Genomic DNA, 26,587 nt, shown 5'->3' on the forward strand with positions numbered 1-26,587 from the left:
TATTTCGATTATGCTTATAATCGAATATTTCGATTATGCTTATAATCGAATAATTCGATTATTTTTAGTAACCATCGCGTTCACAAATGGCGCGACGGCAAAAAGTTGTTAAAAACCAAAAACTCTGCAAAAAGATCTGCAACAAGCTCATAGGAAAAATCGTAAGGTCCGCTGGTTCGTCCGCGACTTTGTTGACAAAGCGTCTAGCACGGTTGGCTAGAAGTCTCTGGTTCGAATCCAGCCGGTACGAAGGAATTTCACATAAAATTATTGAATATCAGGGTGCTGAAACATCCTTTAAAACTTAATTACAATAATTTTCGAGATCTTAGGTTTTCGCGATTGTCACATGTAGGTACTGAAACTACTTTTCAGATGTAAATCGCATATATTTGTTTATTGAAACAAATCAACGTTTCGGGCCCTCTTTTTTTACATGTCCCATAACAATAGGTAAATATAAGTTGTCGGTCTTTTAAATGAGTACGAAGTTAAGTTTAAATTAATGAAATGGTTACTAACTCAAAAATATAAGCAAAAATTAGTAGTAGCGCCACTGCAGTGCTTTTATAAGCGTACAATTTGAAGGCGCTTTTAGTCATTGCAGAAAATATTTATTAATATGAGGTTAAGTTGAAGGCTTATTTCTGTTTACAAATAGCTTTGACTAAGGTCTACTAACCTCGTTGTGTTTGTCCTTAATCTCATCATCAATTTCTTTCAAGACGAACTCGCAAATGACACAGATTGTCTTCTGTGATACGTCGGGCTTCACGGGACGGCCATTCACTGTGTTGTCCGGGATCTCGTTCGTTTCTATCAACATTGGACACGTTACATTTTAGTATCTGTTTCTATCTAATAAATAATCTATCAAGATTTGCAAAATAACTAGCAGAATCTAGATTCGAACCCCTTCGATTGACGATATCGATGGAATAGGGGTTAGAACTATGGGCTCTAGATGAGAAGGTCCCGGGTTGGATTCCCGGTAGTGATAATTTAAGAAACGAACTTTTCAAAATTAGTTCTAGTCTGGTTGCTTTGGGTAGCACCCTGAAGAAAATTTCGTTGCTTTGGTTCTCATAGTACAGGGTATCCCTAGATTGCGATCATTATTATTGTTACATTCATTCATTCTTGTGAAAAGAGTTCGTCTGAAGAGGTACTGCCATTATACCTATTTTTGCCGCCAAGCAGTAATGAGAGTATTACTGCGTTCCAGACTTGAAGGGTAAAGGTTCTGTTGAAACTACACGCACATTGGACTTGTAAACGTCTCAAGGTTACGGGCGCAGTGGTAGTGCCGCTAAGATCTTTGCGATTTGATTAAAGCTGCAACTATTATAGCTTCATTCATTAAGAAGTTATTAATTCTCATTTTTCTCCTTTTTGACTTTTTAAAGCAATATTCTTCCGTATTAGTTCGTGATTTTTACACCAATGATTGCTTTGACTGTCTTCTACACACCCTACAATTTTATTATTATAATTCCATATAACTAATTCCATAAATAAATAGCATAACATATAATATAACATATAATATAAATAAACATAACATAAATCCAAATAACTAATTCCATGGATAATTGCGTGGGTATTGATTTTTATTTTTTAGTCAGGATTGTTGCTTTCAATATCTAGTAATTTTACGGTACGGGTCTCCTCTCAGACGAGAGTTTAGCCCATAGTCCACCACACTAGCTCAGTGCGGGTTGAGGACTTCACACGTTTACCGAAGGTTGTGAACCTTCTTCGACATGCGCGTATCATTTCGATGTTTTCCGTCACCGAAAAGCTTATGGTAAATTTCAAATTAAATTTCGCACATAAATTCCGAAAAACTCAGAGAAGCGTGTCCGGATTGAACCCACGGCTTTTGCTCGAATAGGCAGTAGGTCAAACTATTTAATAGCCTAAAATTATCATGAACTATTTCCGTCAATTATTGCGTCGACAATGATTGTAATTTTTAGTCAGGGTTGCCACTTTTAACATCTAGTAATTTTACTTAAATCATAATAACGAAAATTGAATGTAACTTACCAATGTCACCATCAGGTCCCACCAACAACTGCTTCGGCAACAGAGATTGCTTGTGATTATTTCTGTCCCCACGCAACGCTGGTTTGTCATGATATTTATCAATATTGGAATGCTTTAATTTCAACGGGTCAGTGCCCTCGTCAACGCACAGTTTGAGGAAGACACAAATCTCCTGTGCATTCATATTTGCAACTAACATCTCGACTAATTGTTCGGTGTACGTGTCGACGAAGTCAACGCATTGCGTGCGCAGTTTCTGAGATAGATGATTGCAGAGGCCGTCTAATGCCTTACGAATGCTTGCCTGTAAATAATGTATACATATTATACAACTTACACTAACAGTAATAAAAACTAAATATGTAAGACATAGTCAATCTAGGGTTGAGTCAATCACCGCCCAAAAGCAAGCTGCTGAATTTCAATCACACAGCTTTGAGTGGTGACCGTTTCTAAATAGTAGTAGTAACCAGCCGATGTCAGAGACTTATTGAACACGATTGTATCATTAATACCATTTAAAGACTTTATCAAGGCTAGAGCCTCGTAGAATGGTGTCCGCCTTAGTGCCTCCGTGCGGATTAGATGTAGAGTGATCAGGAAGTGTCGACGCTGGCGTAGAACGTACCGTGGTATTGGCACATGGGACTTGTCAACTTATGTCTCAGGGTGACGGGCGCAGCCGCAGTGCCCCTCAGATTTTTGCGATTTAAAATTCTGAGTGGCACTGCAACTGTTATGGACGCATCATCAGCGCATGATTCGATACCAGTTGGATTGTATGAATTTTTCTTTGTATTTGTTCGATCTTTGTATCAATAATAATAACAAACTAAACGAATCACAAAAAATATATGACTATCATGGCTGTAAGAACACCATGATATACAATAAAACAAATATTGCATTTAACGTAGCGACATTTTGTTTAGTCTTTAGGTAGATGTAAACGGAACTTTCATAAGTTTCTACGGCAAAAAAGTCATTAATACCCAATACAAGGATCTGTAGGATGAATATAATCGTAAATTTTAAAATATGTCTCCTTTTTTTTATTTGGAAAAGATATACTTCTAAATGCAGTGCCTGTAGGTATGTACTTGTGAACTTACAAAAATTGACATTACAAAGATTGAAAATTCAGTCAATAGTCGATAAAATATTTATCGACTGCAATCACTAGCTGCTAGAGAGCGGGCAACACTTTTGCGCAATTAACTGTCATTTTACTCCATTTTCAAAAAAAAGATCGACTATAATAACATATAAGAAAGCCAGAAAGAAAATTACTAAATGGCGACTTACAGCCTATAACATGCCAGCGCGCTCTGGCGCGTATTGCGCCTTTCATATAGGCCCCAGGGCGCGCATAACGTTATATATACTAAACATTCATAATATGCCTACATAATACAATAACTTTCATAATATGCCTACAGGTTAGGCCTGTCAAAACCCAATCCAACGATATGAGTTGAGGGTGTATATGCGATTTACTTGGCTGCAACGATTTGGTCACTAGAATTGTATTTTCAAAATATACCAAATACGGGACATAAATTTTGGTTGAGGTTTTTTCAAAAAGTATTGTAGTGAGATTTGTGGGAGTTTTACTCGTGCATTGGGAATGAAACGTTCTCTTTGATTCTTGTGTAAATAGAGACATGTCCGATTTTAAGAGTAAAAACACGCGCAACAACAAAACGCTGTGTGTCGTGCAAAGTCCTACTGCTGTCAGTTTCTTAGAGTATGGAGATTAATTATAATTTATTGCAACGCTTTAACTGGATAAAAGCGCAAGCTATTTTAGATGGCTTCAGGGTGCGTTCTTACGTTCGTATGTATTATCACATTTCGGTTATTCATACATATAACTATAGTGTATTCGAGCTAAGTAATAGTTAATAGAAACAAATGTTATATACCTCAGTGCGGTTGGTCTTGAGCATGGTCTCCAGCTGTTCCACCGCGAAGAGGCAGAGCGGGCAGTTGGACTTGTCCGAGTTGATGCTCACGCGACGGACCTCGTGCACTTGCGGGCACAGGCCTAGAGCCGGACACACCTGCACACAAATATAGACTTTCAATTTACATTCGAGAGTCGCTGGAAAGTTTGTTCGGTCTCTTTTATTTACTTCAAGTTGTCAAAAGACCCCCACTTACATAGAAACCCAAGATATTTAATGATAAGCGCTTAAAGTTTACAAGAATAAAAATAAATATTTAGAAACCTTTTGATTTACATCATTTTTATATTAATATCGAATTTTTTAAGTAAATATAGACTTAGAGGAGACAATCGAAAGAGCAAACGTAAATATAAATACCCATCTACATTCATACTTGTTTTGTAAAATTGGCTTCTACGTCTTTCGTCTCCAAAGTATAGGTTTATTAAACGCATATTTTGCATGAGGTACCATTTTTATTACATACAAACATTGACCTACCAACAAATGGACATCGGGTCTAACACAAAAACCACGAAAAAATGTCCGAGGTTAACCTATACAAACGTAGTGACATGTAACGAAATATAAAAAACTAAAACATTTAATTTAAATTGTAACGTCATTGCAGTATTGCCTAAATTTGCTTACAACAATTTAAGGGCCCAAAAACACCATATTCAGCTTCTACTGGAAACTTAACAAAATGCACCATATTTAGCTTCGACTGAAAATTACTTGAACACAAGAGGAATGGAATAGCCTTTCTCGTAAATATTAATTAATTTTTTTATATATATTATTATGTCGAATTTTGTATAAATTCACTTAAAGGTGTAATAAAGAGTTGGGCAGATACATACATACAATTATTACTACAAATGTGAAAATAAGCGTGTACTATAAGAAATGTACCGATATTCTAACTAAACGTAAACTCAAATATCCGTAATTCCGATTTATAACAAAACCGTTACGCTTTCGTGTCATTTTGATGCTTTTTACATAGACAAAATTAGCCTTTGTATTGTAATCTTCATAAAAACACATTATGAAAATTCGAGCTAATGTTATTTCGGGCAAATGTATTTTCTGATTTCTAATAGGTAATCCCATGCCGTAAAACAAGTACAACAATATTTGGTTAGTTATTGCTAACGTTTAATAAAAAAATCATTTTAAAAATAGGATTAAAATCAAAGCAACTTTACAGTTTCTTTGTTCTAAATATTTCAATCGCTTGTGGTTCGACCAATTGAAAATGACCAAGAAGTTTACATAAGCTTCTTGAAACTGACGTCATGGGTCTCTTTCCATCTTTTGCGCATGCAATGAGTAGAAAAATTTCATGTGCTTTTGTAATTTATATTTACGAATCAGTTATATATAAATTAAATACTATAAAACTGCACAAAATAACACTATTAAATGACAAATATGATAACACAATATATTTTCTTAGTGAAAATATGATACAAAATCCTGTTTTCACACTTCACTGCAGTAATTTTTACAAGTAATTATTATTGGTACTGCATGATTGACAACCGCGCTGTCACTCCAACAAACGAAGACTATTGCGCGATTGACGCTCTGTATGCGACTTTAACGCCCTACAGGTGCGGACACTTTTTAGGGCGAACCCGACGTCCATTTATTGGTAAGTCAATGCATACAAAAGATATTAAATAAAGTTAGAAATTCCAATATAGAGTGAACAATAATGTATAAAGCAAATTTTTTCCATCCTCAAGAAAATGGCATAAAAATAAGTAATAACAGGAGGCATAAGGAGAAGTTGTTCAGAATGTCTACTCACACTGGACGGGTCGATCTCATGCACAAGCAAAGCGATGACCTGCTGGCCGTACTGAGATACAAACACCTTGCACTGATCGTTGATCGATTGGGGTAGCTTGTCGCATGCTTTCTCTACTGTTTCTTTGATTTTCTCCTGTAACATGGGCATTCAGCATTTCATTACTCTCACAATATTTTGAACACCAAGATACTATTGATAATACTATGCGATAATTTACGCGCATCCTCGGGCATCTTCAATGCCATTATCAGCACAATACACAGGGCTGTTGCCCCTTTCCTGAGTTTATCTGTTTCTAAGATACCCAACGGAAAAACATTCTAGACCTATTTTGCAAACCACATGGTTACACATTTTATATGATAATAACAATATGTTGTCAAATTTATATTCTTCATACTTTAATTCTTAAATCTTTTAATTTGAAAATATTATTTTAACTTTTAACTTACTAATGAATTTGTATGTTTAGCATTAGCTTCGAAAACTTAAAAAAGAAGTCTTACTAAAAAAGCGAAATATTGAAAGAAATAGAAAATAGAAGAGTTTTTGAAATAAAATAAATTAATATATTGTAACGTAATCGAAGTAACTTTCCTCAACTCAAATAAACAAAAAATAAATTAATCTCTTTTTTTATGGAATTTCTTTAATGCTCAGCTAAAAAAATTAAGCAAACTAATTTTAAATAATATTCATTAAGTTAATTCATACCGTACACTCACCTCATTCTTGATGTCGCTGATTTCAACCTGTAGATAATGCAAAAAGTACTGGCAGAACTGGCAAATGACCTTGCCATCCTCGGGGTTGGTTGGCAGATTGACGAACATGCGTTCGATCGGCAACGGAGCCACGCTTGCGTCTTCGACCACGATGCGGACGTTCTCTTGCTTCATTGGTATATGAGCGATCTGCGAAAAGATAATTATGTCAAAACTATTAATTGTTAACATAACGTAATCTGATGGGTCCAATAAAGACTTGTTCCATAGGTAGTGGGTGGGAATGTGTTTAAACTAGAGCCTGGAAATGAAATTAATTTTTCAAAATTTTTCAGTTTCAAACACTATATTTGTTTCAGTCAGTTGAGAACCGAACCAAACACTTCAACGTACAATAAACATGGCAACATTATTTTTCAAAATGACTTTAGTTACTGTCAGTTTGCTATCTTATCTATTCCGATTTTTAATTAGAGTATTTCAGCATCGACATAGTGCTAAATCCAACGATTACTTGTAAGTTTTCGTAATACATTTATTGGAATTAATATATAAAAGCGGGGTAATTATCTTGTCATGCGTATAATTAATTGGAACTACAAAATGTTACCGCTAGCAAAGACCATGATCCTGGTCCAAATTAGTTAATCAACTCAAGTTAGTCACCAAGTTACAAGCACCTAAGAAATATAGTAACATTAAATTAACAATATTTCAAAAGTTCAATCCAGTGACACGCACGGTTCCCATGAGGTCTCTTAATTATCTCACAAATGTTATACGTTACGGCAAATGATTATTCAACTCTTAAAGGCTTTTTTGGGTGTAATTGGTACCGCAAACAGATTAAACGTAGGAATTAAACTTAAAATTCAAAGTAAAACTCGGGGAACTGATCAAAATAAATGGGAGTTGTCCCAACACCTGTATGCTGAATAGTACCTTGTATCATTCTACCGATGTCATTGACTTGCAAATAAATGGACGACGGGTCTAATACAAAAACCACGTAAAAAATGTCCCAAGTCAACCTATTCGAAATTTAAATTGTAATGTCATCGCAATATCACGCTGTCAGTAGAACAAATGAAGACTAAAGCGGAGTTTGGCGCTCTGTATACGATTTTAGCGCCTTACAAGTGCGGACACTTTTTAGCGCGGACCCGACGTCCATATAATTGTAAGTCAATGACCGATGTGTTAAATTCATATACGAGTATATAAAAAAAAAGGTTAACAAAACAACATCATCAGAAAATTTGGCAGTACCGGTGAATATCGCACTCCACCTAGCCGAACACAGTGCAGTGGAGAAAATTCATTGACGGTGTACTTGTTCAAAGTGGCGATCGTCAGCAGTGAAGGACCGATGCAGGAGGATTTTCAATATAAAATAGACACGCGTGGCGACAATATCACTTGATGTTAAACGACGATGCATCCGCGATTATCTAAAAAGCGCCTATTAACTCTAGCCTTAAAATGTAGTTTGCGGGAAACAGATGTAGTGTATTTCATTGCCATATAAGATATGGGAACCAAAGGGCGTGGTACGAATGTTTGGTACCATATCAACGGCACATTCTCTGAAATATATCCCAAGAAAAATCGATAACATGCCACTTAAACTAATAAAAGAAGCAATTTTGCAATGGCAAGTAGATTAATAGTAGCCACGTTGAGGTGACAGACGCTGGTTCGAATCCAGGTGGACCGAATTTTTCTTTGTGTTTGTTCGATCTTTGTATCAATAATAATAACAAACTAGTAGGAGAAATTTCACATTTATGTCCTGTTAAAAACTTATTGTTTGCGATACCAAACAACCCTTTAATAGTGTTCTACTTGTCATAACTAACGCATTTGCATTTTGGTAACTTTCGTGATATTGGCAACTAAGGTTTTATTGTCGCTTAAAAAAGTTTAGTAGCAGTAGAGCTCCTCGTCCCGAGTAGTACTGCCACCTTACCTATTTCTGCTGCCAAGCAGTAATATCAGCATTATTGTGTTCCGGTTTTGAAGGGTCCTTACCCTACAAAATCCGGTTTTGAAGGGTCCTTACCCTACAAAACCGGGAAAGAAAAAGAACTTGTGCTGAGCAATTGGATGAATTATGGATCGAGGATGATTCAAATGAAACAAGTTCGGCTGTTTATTTCATAAGCGTGTCCAATATTAAGTCGATAGTCGATAGAATATTTATCGACTGCAATCATTAGCTGCTCGCAAGCGGGCAACGCTTTTGCACAATGAACAGTCATTTTACTCCCGTCTTCAAAAAAAACAGAAGAGAAATATATTTTGCCTGCAGCTTTTGAAAATTAAAAATGATCATTTAAATACGTGCCCTAAAACAATGTTAATTAGGCAGATTTTGCTTAACAATAAAACTGAAACTAAATAAGGTATTAAATAACCGCTACAAGGGAAGTTCTAGATCTTATTTCACCGATTCCAGATATGGCAATAACTCAGTTTCGCTCGATAACGTTAATTATGATAAGGAGGAGAGAATAGGTTTGCAGACAACTACCTAACACTCGACAACTTGTACCCTGTACCTTAGTCTTCGCAGCGTCAATAAGTTTCGTAGACGGGGTGATCATAACAGCCAACTCCGCAGGAATCAATGGAACAATTGATAAATCTTCATTCTTGCCGCACATGCACATTTAACAAGTGGTATACATTCTTCCATTCACGTTAAATAAGCAGTCGGTAGTTATCGTAAGTGTTCAAAGCCATGTCATTGGTCAGTTTTAGTAGTCCAATATCACGTGATATTAAAGCCGCGTAATTGGTTTGTTTCAATTCCCTACAAGCGAATGAACTCTTCTATATATATATATATATATATATTATGCGACAAAACTTATCTCTTCTTCGAACTGTCAATTGTCTATCGAAAATCCCGAGAATATTAACAGTTCGAAGAAGAATTAACTTTTGTCTTCGGGCTCATGCTAAGTTTAATGGATATATTATACCTTGGTCTCCTCAGCGCCAATAAGTTTCGAGGACGGTGTGATCTTAACAGCCAACTCCGCAGGAATCAATGGTGCAACCGGCACGTCTTCCTTTTTACCGCACAAGCCCATTAGTTCACAGATTTTATCAGGTTTGAGGTCCACCATGAGAAAACTGTAGATTGATTTATAATATTCATCCACTAGATGCAGGCATTCTTCTTTGAATTCGCCCGTTTGTTTGCAGAGGGCTGTGGGAAAGAGATTTCGTTAGTTTTTATAAGCATTGGACATTTTGCGTAATTTTTGATTTGCGAATGATTTACGTAACGTAACTTTGCTAGACTAAATTAAACTATAGATATAAACTATAGATACTGTAATAATACTGTAACTCGAAAAAGTATATTAACAATGACTACATACCCTGTCGAAGGGACTAAAAGATAGGAATATAAACTATAAAAGTTAATATGAACCAAAAAATGTAACAAAACAAAAATACAAAACATTGTCATTATCATCTTATTTCAGAGTCAGACTCTTGTCAATATTGTCAAGACGCCAAAAAAAAAAACAATTTCTTCAAAAGCATTTCATCTCTGTTTAAAGAAGTTTCGTTTATAACACTAATGATGAACTATACTCGTGGCCATATTTGAAGGAATACTAGAAAAAGCTTGATTTGTGATAACAACGTTCATTATAAACAACTGGCCACATAATACCAGAACCTTTAGGCTGGTTTCACGGCTGTGCGTACGGTCCGTATGGATTGTTCCCCTGCGGGCTATCCGCATGCGTAGAATCAGCTGATCTGAATCGAGTATTTAATTTAGTGCGGATATTCATGGAAGACAGTTGCCTGCAATGGAAGCAAATGTGTCTTGTGCAGAGTTCACGCGGAGCGATAAAACGATGCTTTTTTTTATAATATCATGTGACGGGACGAACAAGTCATGCGCCTGATGGTAAGCTACACGCCTGTCCACAACAGTTGGAGTGCCACTCACGAGCTTTAAATCGCAAAGATCTGAGGGGGACTACCACTACGCCCCTCACCTTGAGAACGCCACACGTGTTACTATTCTCCGGTGCTACGTGCGGGCGGTCCGCAGATATATACGCACTGCCCTGAAACCAGCCTTAATCGAAATCAAAAGACGATTGAAGTCATCCTTTTTTCAAGTTAAACTTTTTTCAAGTTAAAATATGTGGCCAGTACTTCACATGAATGCTCAATTATAACCACTAAAGTTGTAATCTTGTGGCGAACTTAGAAAGATAAAATTATAATTGAAATATATTTGTAAGATAAGTCAAACCATTAGGATAACACGGCTTCATTAAAATATATTTATAACAGATTTATGTTCATGATCATAGTCACGCTAAAGGCGGGAGGTTCTTATATATAACTACGACTAATTGAGATACCGAAACGATATTGGACTATTCAAAGTTTTATAATGTATGAAAGGGCTAATGTATGAATGCGTTTTACCTCGTAAAACTTTCTCAAACTCCAATTCGGTGGTGTTAGCAGTGAGCATATCGCGGAGATGCACCACCAGCTGTTCGCAAAACTCGCACGGCACGTCGCTGTTGTAAGTAAAATAAGTGATTTACATTTACGTAACAAATGCAGCGGGTAGAGGTTATTATATTATTTATATAGCATTGGCTATAGAGCCATCAGCTTAAAACGGTAATAAATAAATTCAAAACGTAACATATTTAAAGTAAAAATTAATTCGTGTCAAAATGGTAACTTTTGAAAATGAATATCGCGGGTAAAGGCCTAGTTATATTTTTCTTTTCTTGTATAACGTTTAAATATGTTGCACATGAAACCCAATACTGTCGTAACTCAAAATTGTGGAATTGAATAAACATAATTTGAAAAGAAAAATAAAAGCCAAAGATTATGTTTATTTGTACATAACACTTAATTATCCTTTTACAAACGAGAATATACTATCTCTAGAATAATATATAAATGTTGAATAGAGAATATACTATAATATAATATCGCTTTTTCTACAATATTAATGATCTATTACAAAATATCACCAATAAACAAAAACTTTAACAACAACATCCAATAATATATGAAACGTACTACGAAGACAAGAAAACAAAAGTGAAGCACGAATGACATCTATGACACGATAAAATGGCGACACAAAAAATGTCTTTGATCCCGATTTTGTGGCCAGATACGACACAATTGATTCTTTCGATCGGCAATATAATAATAATAAAGCACACATTCAATATGGCCCCGCGCTAGGGAAATCATGTGTCGCGGGTGCTATGGACACACACAAAGACAACCACAAATTACACCCAAACTCACGAGAGAAATAAATGTAGGCCACACAAATATTTCACTTGGGAATCGAACCTGGGACCTCTGCGTGGCAGTCCGGAATGGTCACCGTTCGGCCATGGAGGCAGTTACATAAACATACGGAATGTTCTTTCTTGTTCACATTGAGTATGTTTGATTCCCAGATACGACAAGCAATTTTCAAAAAACTTTGAATGCAGTATTATTTAGTTTTAAAAATAAAATAATGTTTCCAGTTTGAAGCAAAATATCCTATCTACAATATTTATAGTACTTTCCCTCAATGTCCCATAGACGTGGGCCACCCCGTATTTTATTATTATCATAATTGTTGCACATTTTTGAAGACTATTTTAGAGAGCCCTGTGATCAGTCAATATTAGTTAAAAAGATGAAAGTACCAAGCTGGACAGTATAGTAATATACTCACTCAGTAGCTTTAAGCTCCTCAAACTTGACTACAGGGAAGGTGAACTCATCGTGCTCGTGGTACTGGAAAGAGCACTGACCGCTCAAGTGGCAAAGACTTTTTGGTGTGAGGTCTTTCTTTACGGCTTCTAGAATGTTCTCGTAGTACTTGAAGATCAACATCGAGCAGGAATCGGAGAAAGAACCGCCCATTTTGCCGCAAGTCTGAAAAAAATTAATAAATAATACATTAGCCCAGTATTTGTAACTACTAATAAAAATAGAGCTGTGGTAGCATAGTGAAAGGCCAAACCGCGTTTCAATTGAGAATGTTTAGTAGCGATAAACTTCGAAAAAGGTTCACATGTCCTTGGAGAAACTTAAATTAATTAAATTATTTATTTACGCAGAAATCCCATTACCTTACACAATTCATATGTCAAGTCTGCAGGCAGGGTTGACGACATCTAAAGTGACTTCACACATTTTTCCAAAATAACAATTGATTTCTAACAGATTTAGTACAATATTTAAGAATTAATTACCTTCAAAAGCCCAATGAGGAAGTCATCGTAGCTCGAAGAGTCAAACCTTTTTCTCATGACGCCAACAGTTTTGTGGCAGTTGTTGCAGCCCTCACGGAGTTTTAGTCGTGCGTTCTGTAAATCAATTACAACTTATTTTAGGCCATAGTGTATTTGAGGCTATTAGTGTAGAAGTGGTAACCTTATGAAATGCACATACAATATAACGAGCGATTTAAATTAGCCAAATTCATTGTATATATAGTAATCATAAATGATCAATATATGTATATTAATAATTATTTTTTATACAGAAAATAGCATCCAAATATTATATAATAGTTATGTATGTACTTAAAGTAATATTTGTAGAAAATAAATTTGGGTTACACCACTTTTGCGCTGATAGCCTCATGTCATCAACTATGGATAAATATCATTGATAAATATTCAATATATATAATAAAATAAACAAATTAAATATTTTTCAAAAAGGTTACGAAAATGAGTACATAGGGAAACGAAAAAATAATAATAAAATGTATGCATAGGTGGTGGAATATTATTCCAGCATTTTGAAGCCGAATATTTGAAACAAACCCTAAATGCTGCAGTTCCATGTTATTATGGTACCATAAGTAGTTTTTGATAGACTTCAAAAAACGGACGAGGTTCTTAATTCCACGTATTTTTTTATGTATGAATGTTACGCGATAACTCCGGTGCACCGTTTGTGAAACGTTTTTGATGATTCTTTCTTTGTTGGAAAGAGGTATCTAGAGGTACCTCAGTAGTGTTCCCATTTAAATTTGAAGAAAACCTCTAAGGGTGGCAAACTAGGGGATGAATCCGATTTCGCACACTTTCCGGTAATCGATTTCAATAAAACTTGGCAAATAGATGTAGTTCCACGAATTTTTGAGGTCGGTTTTTTTTGTCACTACATCAATGATGTCATCACTATATCAAATGATAGTGCAGCATACAGGAGATTTTGACGATCTCCAATCATTAGTATATTTCTATCGTTGAGATAAGGAGAAGAGCTTAGATAATATGGGTGAGTAGTTTTCTATTTAACGTATAAAACATTCAGATTTTGGGTAAACTAACACTAGTATAATTTCAAGTTTAAAATTATTTATGACACTTACATAAGACTCGAGCAGTTTATCGATCTTGGCGTTATTGCAAAGTCCAGCGACGGAACAGACTTGCGTTGGGTTCATTTGCGAGGCCAGGGTCTCAACCAACTCAGGGACGAAATCATCCGCCAGCTTGATACATTCCTTCGTCACGATCTTGATCGGGATCAGCTTGCAAGAACCTTCGAATACTTCTTTTAGTTCCTCCTGGAACGAAATAACTCGATAAGACTGTGTTAAAGTAACCGATGCAGGTTCTTATTATAAATTTCTTAGAATTGAAAAGTAAAATTTCTTGAGTACGTTTCTGGAGCGGAATTGTTTCTCGAATGACCATGAGAGTTTCAAACATTTAGATATTAAGTGTAATTTATTTTCCTATAAAATAAGCGATTCGACTTATTCCCTGAACGCTATAACTTGGGCCTTTCCAAGGCGAGAGTGAATAGGCATTATTTAGGTGTACATGCTCCAGTGTCGACCTCATCGTCACTTTCCATCAGGTGAGGTGAAGGTCAAATGTACAATTACATTTTCATTAAAAAAAATCATCAACCAATTTACACGTCTCACTACTGTTCTACGGGACAACTCAGGCGAGGTTTTAGGCCATAGTCCACCACGCTGGCCTAATGCGAGTTTGGGATAATAATTCTATACATATACTTATGCGATTTTTTAAATTCAAAGTCAACGGCGTCGAAAATACGAACAAATATTAGATAACAATTAATAAAAATAATAAATAAAAGTAAAATGTCTCTTTATTGCCTCCAATACCAAACAAAATTATAAAAACCTTAAAAAAAAGCTACTACATGATCGAAGGATGTTTTCTGAGTATTCGATCTTTGTGTTAATAATTATAACAAACTAGTGGAAATTACACAAAAAATAATTGAATATCAATTCAATACAAATTTTAAAACAACTACACTAAAGATACTAAGTAAATATTTTTATTATATTATTTATTATATTAGCAGGAGGCGAAAGTTAATAAGCGTATTTTTATAACAACGCTTGATTTCATTGTACTGGATCATCAGTTATCGGGCAGTGACCCGGAGATAGGCCGGTACATGTCTGTTAGCTTACAGGTCGAGTTAACCTCCTCTGGAATGCGATTACTTAATACTCTCACGAACTACAGTTTATGAATTTAGATATAATTCTTTTTGACATTGTTCCAGACATTAGAGTTCAACAAGAAATATTCGCTTTTAATTTAAAGTAGGATTGACAGGGTCATTTGTAAAATACTAACAACTTTTAATAATTTACCAGATTTTACTTTAGCATAACAATAAACATATTTAAATAGATTGCAGTACACAATGATAACTATGTGCGGTAACAAAAGAAAGCGCCAGCGTAAATACCAGTCCGACACAAAACGCAAGAGCGGGGTCTTTTTTATAATACCAAGTGACGGGACGAACAAGTGACACGTCTGTTCATAACAGTTGCAGTGCCACTAAGAGCTTTGAAACCGCAAAGATGGGGAGGATTGCCTTCAAATTGGATGCTTATAAAGCTCTGCATTGGCGCCACTACTAATTTTCATACAATATTTAGAAGCGTAGTTGCAGCGTCACTTTTAATAATGATAATAATTTGTTTATTTGCTTAAAACATGTTACACCATGTGCTCTTTATAAAGAAAGATGTAACACGAGGCTGTGCCAGTACAAACATGTTTCACATATATTAAATAGCATACAATGTCAATTAGACTTTTTTTCGGGACAAACAAGTCATGCGCCTGATGGTAAGCTACACGCCTGTCCATAACAGTTACAGTGCCACTCAGAGCTTTAAAGTGCAAAGATCTGAAGGGCACTACCACTGCGCCCGTCACCTTGAGACATAAGTTGACAAGTCCCATATGCCTGTAATTTCACCAGCTCCACTACCCTTCAAAACCAGAACGCAGTAATGTGAGCATTACTGCTTGGCGACAGAAATAGGTAAAGTAGCAGTACTTCCCAGGACTGCTACTAAATGCTCTACTGCTACTGGTGGGGGTCATCGAGGAGGAGACGCTTGCACGATTGAACTTACTACCTTTACTACCAAATGAAGATCTAAAACGTGTCAAATAGTACAACAAAAACTTAAAAGTTTATTTTTAGTATATTTATTATGTTTTGTAAAGACTTAATGTAAAAAGTTTAAGATGTTAGTAATATAGTCCGGCAAGGTTGTTACTGTTTTACAAATAACCCTGTATATAATATAGTGTACCATATTATCTGAGAGTACCTACACAGTATATATAATCATACCTGCGTCTCATTACTCTCCAACTGGTCTCTGGCCTGCTTGACCATGTCCAAACAGATCTGGCAGACGGAGTCGTTGTCCTCGGGCACCTGCAGATTCGGCCAAACGCGCTCCACGCAGTGTTTTGTGGCTTTACATTCGTGGCCGGTACTGTGGAGGTGTTAAAAGGTTTTTTTTATGTTTTGCTTCTTGTCCGTCACACATTTCACCAGCACCCTTATCCTTCTAGATCGAAACTCGAGAATGCTCACAGCTTACATTGGCGGCAGAAATAGATAAGATGGCAGTACTTCCCAGGACGAACTCTTCACAAGGAGTTCTACTGCTACTAGATTCACAAATATTTCATTATCACTTGAGCAAAGGTAAAATGTTACTAATACTATTTAAAAAATATTGCGTATTGCTTATAAAAGGGATCTGTAATAATTAAGTCTCATTCACTATCTGTAGTTCTGATATTTCTCTCATAATTGTGTAAATATACGACCTTACTCGGTTTTAAAAACGAAGTCAAAGTATTTATTGCTTCTAGGTGATGCACAGTGATCTTAAGATTAAAATACGAGTACCATTAGCATGTGTGTTGCGACGCCACAATTAAAACCATAAAGGGGCATAATTATTATATATTTCATGTGTGTGGAAATTAATGGTTTAAATCATTGTTTCCCAACGTGGTCCCGGTCCGTGGCACCCCAGTGGGCGCTGAAGAGTCAGTCTTATGGGGGCGGTAGGGGCTTCGGAAACAATTGGGCGGCGTTCTGTAGTTGATGCTACCGCATTTGATAAATAAAACCTGAATTATCTATATAACCTACACTACACGTATACATTATTTTCTTTGTTTTTTTTGTGTTAAGTTAATATAAGAAATACACGTTTTCAATTATTTTTTGCGTGGTGGGCGTTGAATTTTTTTTTGATCTTGCCTAAGTGGGCAATGAGAAAAAAGTTTGGGCACCTTTAGTTTAAATGGAAAAAAAACTGAAAATAACATAATTCAATATTATATGCAGGGCGTCTCACGGCTAAAGACCAGAGGGAAAGTACCTACTTTGAATATTATAGCTAGAATATTTTGCTTCATAGATACGTTGTATATATGTAATTAATACTGCACTCAAAGACTTTTAAAAGTATGATTTATATTTATATTTTTTGGAATTAGATTTACCTACAAATACTCAACGTGGAGATACGACAGCGAACAAGGGTCGTAGACGTCGGTATGCGGATCGCGAGCCTCAAATGGAGATTGCCTATCTCCGGACGCGTTGCTAGGCCGGACGACGACGGATGGACTAAGGCGGTCACTGAGTGGTACCCGGTAGGAACGAGACGTTCTCGAGGCAGGCTACCTGCTGGATGGTCGGACGATTTCGTCGGAAGATTGTGGACGAGACTCGCAAAACACCGATTGAGCTGGCGTGCAAGAGAGGAGGCCTATACCCAGCAGTGGGTATTAACGGGCTGAGATGATGATGATAGATTTACCTATTTGATTTCCCTAATATACAGTGTTGTCTCGGTGAATTACTTTAAGTAATCTAGAGGGCAAAAATAATAAAACTGCGCGACATTTATACATTTAAAGGTGTTACACCTATTCTCGTTCAAAGATCTACACAATGTGATCTTTTGAAAGGTAATTGTAACACCAAAAACTGCCAGTATCAAAATTAACAGCTATGGATCGATTTATTTATATAGTACGTAGTAAGTGACCATTTACCTTAATCAATATTTAATTATTTTTTAGTAATTATGCAGCAAATCATACAAAAAGGTGACATTTATTTATTTTAAAACAATTTATGGATTCAACCTCGACAAATATGCAAGTGTTTTTGTATTGATATTGTTTTATCTCATCCGGTCGGTTGTTTAAAAATACAGATTATGTAAAATTAAAGTAAAGGAAATTTCAATTATAATAATGGTAGTGATACACTAGTTAGGAGCAGAGATGGACATGATCCGGGTTTTGACCCGGCGTATTGTTAAATCGGGTTTAAATCCATTAACGCCTAAAATAGAGGGCAAAACCTATCTACAACTAAATATGTGTTGTAAGTAGAGTTTTGTTCAAATTGAATGAAATTATTACACAAGTTTATTGCTTTTTGATCTACATGTTTCGATTTGCCCTTCTATTGAATCGATAGAAAAAAAAAACGTTAGATCGTATAAACATTAATCGATTTTCATGAAAATCGAATCGTACCGTAATCGAGTTGCACCCTTAATAGTGAGAAACCACATGGAATCCACAGAATTGCAAGGTATTGTGCGGAGTTACCTCATTTTCGTTTAAAAAAAAATTTAACATCGAAATGTATTAAGTATGGAAGTATACCAATGTCCGTATTCGGCGCTTCTGATCATGATTTTGGGCAGAAATGTGTTAAAACCTTTGTAACCAGAAATGTGTTAAAACCCTTGTAACCAGAAATGTGTTAAAAGTTTTGGTTAAAACCCCAGTTAAAACCTCCTCATCTCTAGTTAGGAGAGACCTTGCTTCCTATGTAGAGGGCCCTGGATTGGATTCCCACAGGTGCACTAAGTTTTTTGTTTTTTACATAATATCAAGTGACGAGACCAACAAGTCGTGCCTCTGATGGTAAGCTACACGCCTGTCCACAACAGCTGCAGTGCCACTCAAGAGCTTTAAATCGCAAATATCTGAGGGCACTGCCAATGCGCCCGTCACCCAGCGACAAGTTGACAAGTTCCATGTGCGTGTATTTCACCAGCACCCTTACCCTTCAAAACCGGAACACAGTAATGCTGACATTACTGCTTGGCGGCAGTACTTGCCTGGGCGAACTCTGTCACAAGGAGCTATACTGCTACTATATACTACTATATACTATTATATATATATATATAGTAAAGTATTTCTACTAAAACGATTTCAGAAAGGAAAATAAGTTATTAGAGTTAATGAATGTGATCATACAGTAACACCTTCGGGTGTAACATAATTAAGTTACCTACGTCATAATCGGACCGGATGTTTAAGTATGCTACGAACTGTATAAAATCACACAGGTTTTCCTCCCACGGTATAGTCACAGTAACGTCATATCCGTGAGTCACGAAGGTGGAAGCGGTTTACATACTGATACCGCTTCAGAACGAAGACTTGATCTGTCTGCTAAATTTTAATTTGGTAGGTTCATGTTCTTTATATGTTTAAATTTAATTAAAGTACTCGCTTTGTGTGATAGCAAATTATATTAGTATATTATATTTTGATATTAGATATTACCTAAATTAAAACAGATATAATAAATTTTGGGAGTCGAACCTCAAAAGGCTTTGTTTGATTCAGCATAACAATGGAAGTGTTTCCAATCACTTTTGAGAAAATTATAGTAAAGTTAATGATATACACTGATTAATATACGGTGTAACACGATTCCTAAAAATATTCACGATAGAAAAAAAAACACAAACTTACCTCGAAATTTGAACAAGAAAACTGCTGTACTACGATAGGTACTTTGCATATACCATTTTTTTAAATATATCAACTGAACTAAATAGAACACATATAGTAGACGATATTACGTTTTTCAAATGGCTTTAATTTTGTTTGTAAAAAAATAAATTCTGAAATAAACCCAGTGTCCCTGCCGCGCGACTCAGCACAATGAACCGCAATAGTACGGAAAAAATTTGAATTAGAGCTAAGGTAGTATCGACTCTTAGGGGTCGTATTCTAGAACTGTACTCAATGCTCAAGTCAGGATTTGAGTATGGTTTAAAGCACTCGAAATCACACTCAAGTCCCTGCCATTAGGATCGTATTTCCAGTGTTTGAAATCATACTCAGATCCTGACTTGAGCATTGAGTAGAGTTCTGGAATACGACCCTTAAAGAGGTGAAACAGGGGATAAAAGTTCGTATGTAAAACCAATATAACTATGAAAATACGTGAAGTACAGCAGGCTACAAGCTACTAGATGTTATTATTCTATGCACATGGAGCAGTGGGCACCAGCTAGTACAAATATTGAACGAAGTGTTTTAAAAGATCCACATATTGTACCTTTGACTGTGACATGGTGAATATTAATAACAATTATTATAAATAGGACTGGTTCAAAATCGAATTCAATACAACAATAAGACCTATATGAGAGCATGAACCAAAATAATTTAGGACCTAAAAATCTGGTAAAGGTTTTTGAGCGCATGTTAAATTGAACACAAAGTGCATGATAACGTATAATTTATAATGTACCGAAGAAAATCACATAGTGAATTCCATCGTAACGGCATGCATTTTATGTTCAATGTTGCACGCGCTGAAACGGTTACATCGATTACCTCATTGTTCTTAATTTTGAACGGAATTTTTTTTGGTCTTTAAACTATAGGTATACATTAAAATATAAAAACTATTCGTTAACACTAACAAGTTCTATTGTTTCAAGGCACTTGTCCTGTACAATTAATTTACTGAACAGACCTAGAGAATAAAGGACAAAGTCTGTCAGTTTTCTGTTAAATAACATAGTTACAAAACTATACGGGTTCTAGAACTCATAATTTTGGACCAGAAAGAGCCTAACATCAGGTTAAGTTGTTAAGACAATAAAACATTTTTCTATTGATTTTGAAACACGACAAATACGGAAACAATTATTCTTATATTAAAAAGTTTTATCTAGTTTTCAATACTTATTGTGTATAATATATATTGTGTTCACTATTATAAGGAATTACACAATGTACTGTATATTTAAAGAGCTTGTTATGTGTATGTATTGTGTAAGTTTCAAGTTGTGAACCAAATAAAAAATATATATATTATTAGAATTGTTATGAATATTATGCACAAAAATGTTTTCGTACAATCGTTTCGTGCTATCTCACTCACAATCTTGCCCTCGTATTGCAGCCGACAAAGATAGCAACAGTATAATCAAATAAACCAATCTTTTTAATGGAGATAATGAGAAAAGTCATATTGGTAGAACATTTATTAAATTTTTTAACCCAGTCTGACGCGAGTGAAGAAAAAGAAAGACGTATGTCAGACGCGTAGTGAGAGGAGATTTATAGTCTACGCCTATCCCAGTGGAGTACGGGCGTGATGTTATGCATCGACATTGAAATATACTAAATTCAAAATCGTCTTTTCGTAGGTAAGCAAATTAGATTTGAAATCGTCATATTGATTAAACTCTACCGCTCATTCGTAAGGCAGATTCCCCTGAGAGGAATGAGCAGGAAACTCTAGGGGGATGCTCTTCGTAAATATACATTTGAATACATTTATCATTTACAGTATTTATTTCAAACATCTTAGATTGAGAGTACCTGCAGGAACAAAACGGGGCACTACGACAGACTTTTGTCATCCAAGTACGCAGTAGCTGTATAATAACCTTTAAAGTTTTTGTTTCACTATAGTATTAACCCTCGTAAATGGCAAATGCATTGCCCCTTAAATGAATATGTAAGTTTGTGAAGACGACTGGCAAGAATCGCACGTTTCTGCAGGACAAATATTCATATTAGAGTTTTCATGAAGAAGATATATCATTTTCAACAAAAAAAAAGAAAACTCGAAATAGTTTCACTTCATTCGTTCGAGTAATCGCAAATCGTAACATACACATAAATAACCTAACCTCCGGTTAAAAAAACCGGCCTCAAAAGTCATTCATGCCCTGGTTTACCACCCGCAGAGGTGGAATATTTTCTTCAAATTTAAATGGGACCACTTCTGAGGTACCCTCTTTCCAACGAAAAAAGAATCAGCAATACCGGTTCACAAATGGCGGAGTTATCGCGTAACATACGTACAAAAAAAAAAAGAAATATACAGACGAATTGAGAACCTCCTCCTTTTTTTGAAGTCGGTTAAAAAATACAATCGAATTGAGAACTTTTCCCACTTTTGAGTCGGTTAAAATCGGTATGTAATCAAGAAGGGTGTATGCGCGGTTTTCACATTAAAGCGACAGTTACATATCCTAGATCCAGTGTCCAACATTATAGTTTTCTTTATGATTCGTAGGTTTTTGTAGCCGGCATAGTAGTTCCCTAAATCACATCGGCCTACATAAACACAATTGTCCACAATCTGACCGACTTCAACAATAGCGTATTATGTAACTTAAGACATTGGAAATGGTCATGGTGGAAACTACTGAGACGCGCTTATCAATGTGGCGTAATATTACAATGTCCAAAGAGAATTGGATAAGGCGAGCTGATATTCCATTAGCAATTTGTGACTCCGTAGTAAAATTTGTTTATATTGATTACCAAATTGACCTCGTTAACGGAATCAATCAGGTGCTGGATGAGGTAAACGCTATGAACGTTTCAGAACATGCAAATTTGACTTTAAATATGCTTTAATATACTGATTGATTAATTAAAATCTTATATTCATTGACTATATTAATTTGATTAAATTGAATTGATTAATTTAAGTCATATATTTAATTATTTTAATTAATACAAGTAGATATTATTGAATTAAGTTTATTCGCTTTCTGTTCTAAATTCTGCCTTATTATCATGATAGGAATTTAGGGGTGTTTTGAGTTAATTCACACGGAGATAATTTCGTTACTCTGATACTCTTAGTACAGGAAGTTCCCTGGTTTGATATCAGGCGATTCGTATAATGTTTGGCACATTATTATTATTATATTTATTTTAGATTCTCGCCTCTCTTAAGGCCTTAAAGATATTTTTTGGATTTCTAAATGTGAGAGGCGCTATTCCCCGGCAATGGCACAGGCGGCCGGGTCAGGGGCTCACTCAGGCTAAGAACTTATTATTATTATATTGTATTCAAATTTTCACCGCGCTTAAATGCTACCTCTGTCTTTGGAATTAATTGACTAAACTAACGTTTTGTAACGGGATTTCCTATTCGTATTGTATTGTTAGTTATTGTCAATTAAAAGGTCTTTAGGATTGTCAAATCGTAGACAAAATTTATTTATTCAAAAAATAGTTAACGAACAGGAGGAAAATTAATAATATGCTTATACACTATATGTCGGTGGATTATTTTGAAGACTTATTTGATGGTCTCCGTGGTCGAGTGGCTTGCACACCGGTTTTCATGTTATCGCCATTTCGGAGGTCCCGAGTTCGATCCTTGGCAGGGTCAATGCAGAAACAAACTTTTCTAAATTGTTTCGGGTCTGGGTATTTGTGGTACTGTCGTTGTTTCCGATTTTCATAACACAAGTGCTTTAGCTACTTACTTTGGTGATCAGAGCAAAATTCGCTGCTTATCAAGAATAGTGGCCCAATTTCAAATATTTTCTTTTTTTATTTATTACTGAAATTTGTTTAGAAAACGCTGAATTTTTCTGTGAATGGGACGCAAAGCTTTTCATTGGCTAAAATAATCACATGACAACGTTGAGATGTCTACGATCTGTCAATTTCAAAAAACCTGAGAGGTTTCTCAAACGTGTCAGGTCTTTTATACTATCTTCTTGGTGAATTAGATGCTCTTGAGATAGGGCACTGTTCTAGATTTTATTAATTTTTTTAATTACTGAGCACAAGTTCATTTGAATTGTCAATTTTTGTACGTTCATATATACATATAATGTATTTAGAACAATGTCTATGAAAAAATAGGAAGAGGAGACATATTTTAAAGTTTTTCATTTTAATTCAATATAGAAAATCAAATCCGGCTATTCTTGTTAAAATGTATACGAATAAAATTGATCTCGATACTAGTAGGCCAACTGTCAAAATAAGGATAAAGAAGACAATAACGCAATTAGTAATCATTAGAACCGAACCGTCGTAACATTCACAATTCAGACATTTTTGGCAAAATTTTATCTTCGTTCACAATCTATCGAAAAAACTATCAACAACTACATAACTTTTTACAATTTTATGAAACTGGCAACCCTTCAAATGTCAATTTACTCCGTCTTCAAAAAAGACAGGCTATAAATAATTAACAATAATTACAGGTTTCTTCTTATTTTCCCGTTATTTCGGAAACGTTACGCGCTCCATGTTCACGGGTTGTCTTATATATAAATATAATAAATATCAGGAAAATAAATAAAAATCATACCGTGGTAAGGAACCTGTAGTTAGTGATAATCATTTGATGGTAGATTACTTATAAAAAAAAATTATATATACCTGAAGTTACTGCACCAATACGACGGACCCCATGTGCACTTTGAAGTTCCAACAAGTTTACCTGAAACTGATGTTGTATTTTAAGATAAAAGTCGTTGCGAGTGCGCATCACACAAACGAAGTTTGATGCAATTTTGGATATTGAGTAATTAAACTTAATTTCATTTAGTAGACACTATCTATACACTAACATCGTGCGTCAAGGTTTTTCGTTTCCCATTAAATCATAAAAAGTGCATGGGATGAAACCTCGTTAATTTCCCCAAAAAAAAGAACGTACATTTCCCCAACTGTAGTCGATTTATTAATAGATTATACTAAACAATCAGTTTAACCTTTGAGACCAGGCAATTGGTGTGATTGGCATATTATAAACATAGCAACTTTATTGTTCAAACGGACAACGCTTGTGATATCTAAATACAAATCGGACTATAATATGCAAATTTTTCAAGTGAATAAAATTTTGTATAAGTTTTGAGAAAAAACGTCATATCTATACAAATATCATATAATGGGAATGGACATTACGCATGTATAAATTCCTAATTTCGTCTTAACATTCGCAACAAAGCTAAAAACTGAACTAGTTCATATAACTCATCAATCAACTATATGAGTCAGTTATGACTGTTTTTGTCCAATTGATTCAGTTTTTTCTGACCTACACCGCAACTATTCATCATACATTATGTGTTCATAACAATGAAATAAAAAATGTGTTACAGTCTCGATTGTTTGATTTCAACAGTTGTTTTAGGGAATCTATGGTAAACTTACCTTTCGTTTTCTCTGGCTTCAATGCCACTATTGGCTTTTTTTTCTGAAACATAATGACTGTTTCAGTATTACTTCAATTACGATCAATGGACATGAGAAAAGAATCGCTCATTGTTTCATTGATGATTAATTTGGGAGATTTCCGGTTTACTATTGTATTTTGTAATTGTAAGTGCTTTTAGTGACAGAATGAGAATAAAAGAAATATACTGTATAAAATGATTGAATACTTAATAAAAATTTTTGACTATGGAGAAAACCAATATATTAATGTCAATAATAAGAACAAAATAGTGTGTAGAACACTGTTTTATTTTTATTATTGACATTAAAATCGAGTATACATAAAGAAAAATTATTTCGTTCCGGCTGGACTCGGAACCAACGACTTTTATGCCAATCGATTTCGATCAATCAAAACATCATGATATTCAATAAAATAAATATTCTTACACACTTTTCCAACGACACGAAAGTTATGAATATTTTTCAATCTGACAAGATAACAATGAATGAACTTACATTTAAATCAATGATGTTGTTAAGTTTCAAACTGTTGCACATGCCAATAATACGGCACATGGTCTCCGGAGTAGTATCCGAGTGGAGTACATGCAAGAAGTACTCTCCGAGAGATTCCGAGTTCTGTTTGCACATTGTACGAGCTGCCGCGACTGGAAGGTCATGACAGGCCGACGCCACTCGAGTTTGGAGATACTCCTGTTGAACAGTTTCAGTTATGTAGGATTATTTTCGATTTATCCGAAAACTGCACGGCATCCCTGTACTTTGTTGAATGACTTTAAAAAGAAATGAAATTTCGTACAAACTTGCATCATCTGTTCACCAATATGTCGCGCACCAAATACTGTTAATTCAAAATTGTGGAATTGATTTAAAAGTTATAATATATATTACAGGATAAGCCCTGTCGCTCTCTCGTTGTCCCAGTCTCTCTCGTTGTCTCGAGGTCACAGTTATCTTTTCTATCATTCAATTCCGGTTTTTATTCTCACTCCTTTACTGTTCATGCGGTCAGACTTTCGAACGCACTTCCCGTTAATGTTCATATTTTTATTTATTTCTATTTTTTTAGGAAATGAAACTATTTTTCCGGATTTAAATCGCATATATTTGTTTTTTAAAAAAAAACCGACGTTTCGGGCTCTTTACAGTTCCCATGGTCATGGTTGACATTTAAAAGTCCTCTTTTTTGTTTGTGTTTTCCGTTTTACTAAATGTGATTTGTGTTTTTCTGTACAATAAATAAAAAAAAGAAACGAGAAACAAATACTGAATTAAACCAATAAATTTATATTCTCGTTTATAAATGGATATCTAAATATTAAGTATAAATAAAAACTAAATAAGATCTTATTCAGCTTTTTTAAACGCCTTCAAAAAAGGAAGAGGTTCTCA

The 26,587-nt window shown here is 35.1% G+C and overlaps 1 protein-coding gene across 1 annotated transcript in view; it reads right to left on the reverse strand.

Moving 5' to 3' along the window:
* LOC113226815 overlaps positions 1-26,587 on the reverse strand; it is a 51,555-nt gene that overhangs the window by 13,969 nt on the left and 10,999 nt on the right. Inside the window, exons 4-17 of the mRNA XM_026459581.1 lie at positions 25,691-25,888; positions 25,169-25,211; positions 24,389-24,455; positions 16,230-16,377; positions 13,951-14,148; positions 12,818-12,931; positions 12,295-12,497; positions 11,016-11,113; positions 9,533-9,762; positions 6,546-6,734; positions 5,818-5,952; positions 3,975-4,112; positions 2,050-2,353; positions 683-816 (exon numbers count right to left, since the gene is read on the reverse strand). Of these exons, the coding sequence (XP_026315366.1) occupies positions 683-816; positions 2,050-2,353; positions 3,975-4,112; positions 5,818-5,952; positions 6,546-6,734; positions 9,533-9,762; positions 11,016-11,113; positions 12,295-12,497; positions 12,818-12,931; positions 13,951-14,148; positions 16,230-16,377; positions 24,389-24,455; positions 25,169-25,211; positions 25,691-25,888 (2,199 nt within the window). The remainder of the gene's footprint in view (positions 1-682; positions 817-2,049; positions 2,354-3,974; positions 4,113-5,817; positions 5,953-6,545; positions 6,735-9,532; positions 9,763-11,015; positions 11,114-12,294; positions 12,498-12,817; positions 12,932-13,950; positions 14,149-16,229; positions 16,378-24,388; positions 24,456-25,168; positions 25,212-25,690; positions 25,889-26,587) is intronic.

The sequence above is a fragment of the Hyposmocoma kahamanoa genome, unplaced genomic scaffold (assembly GCF_003589595.1).
Source record: "Hyposmocoma kahamanoa isolate Upper Pololo Valley unplaced genomic scaffold, ASM358959v1 202, whole genome shotgun sequence".
NCBI classification, from domain to species: Eukaryota; Metazoa; Arthropoda; class Insecta; order Lepidoptera; family Cosmopterigidae; genus Hyposmocoma; species Hyposmocoma kahamanoa.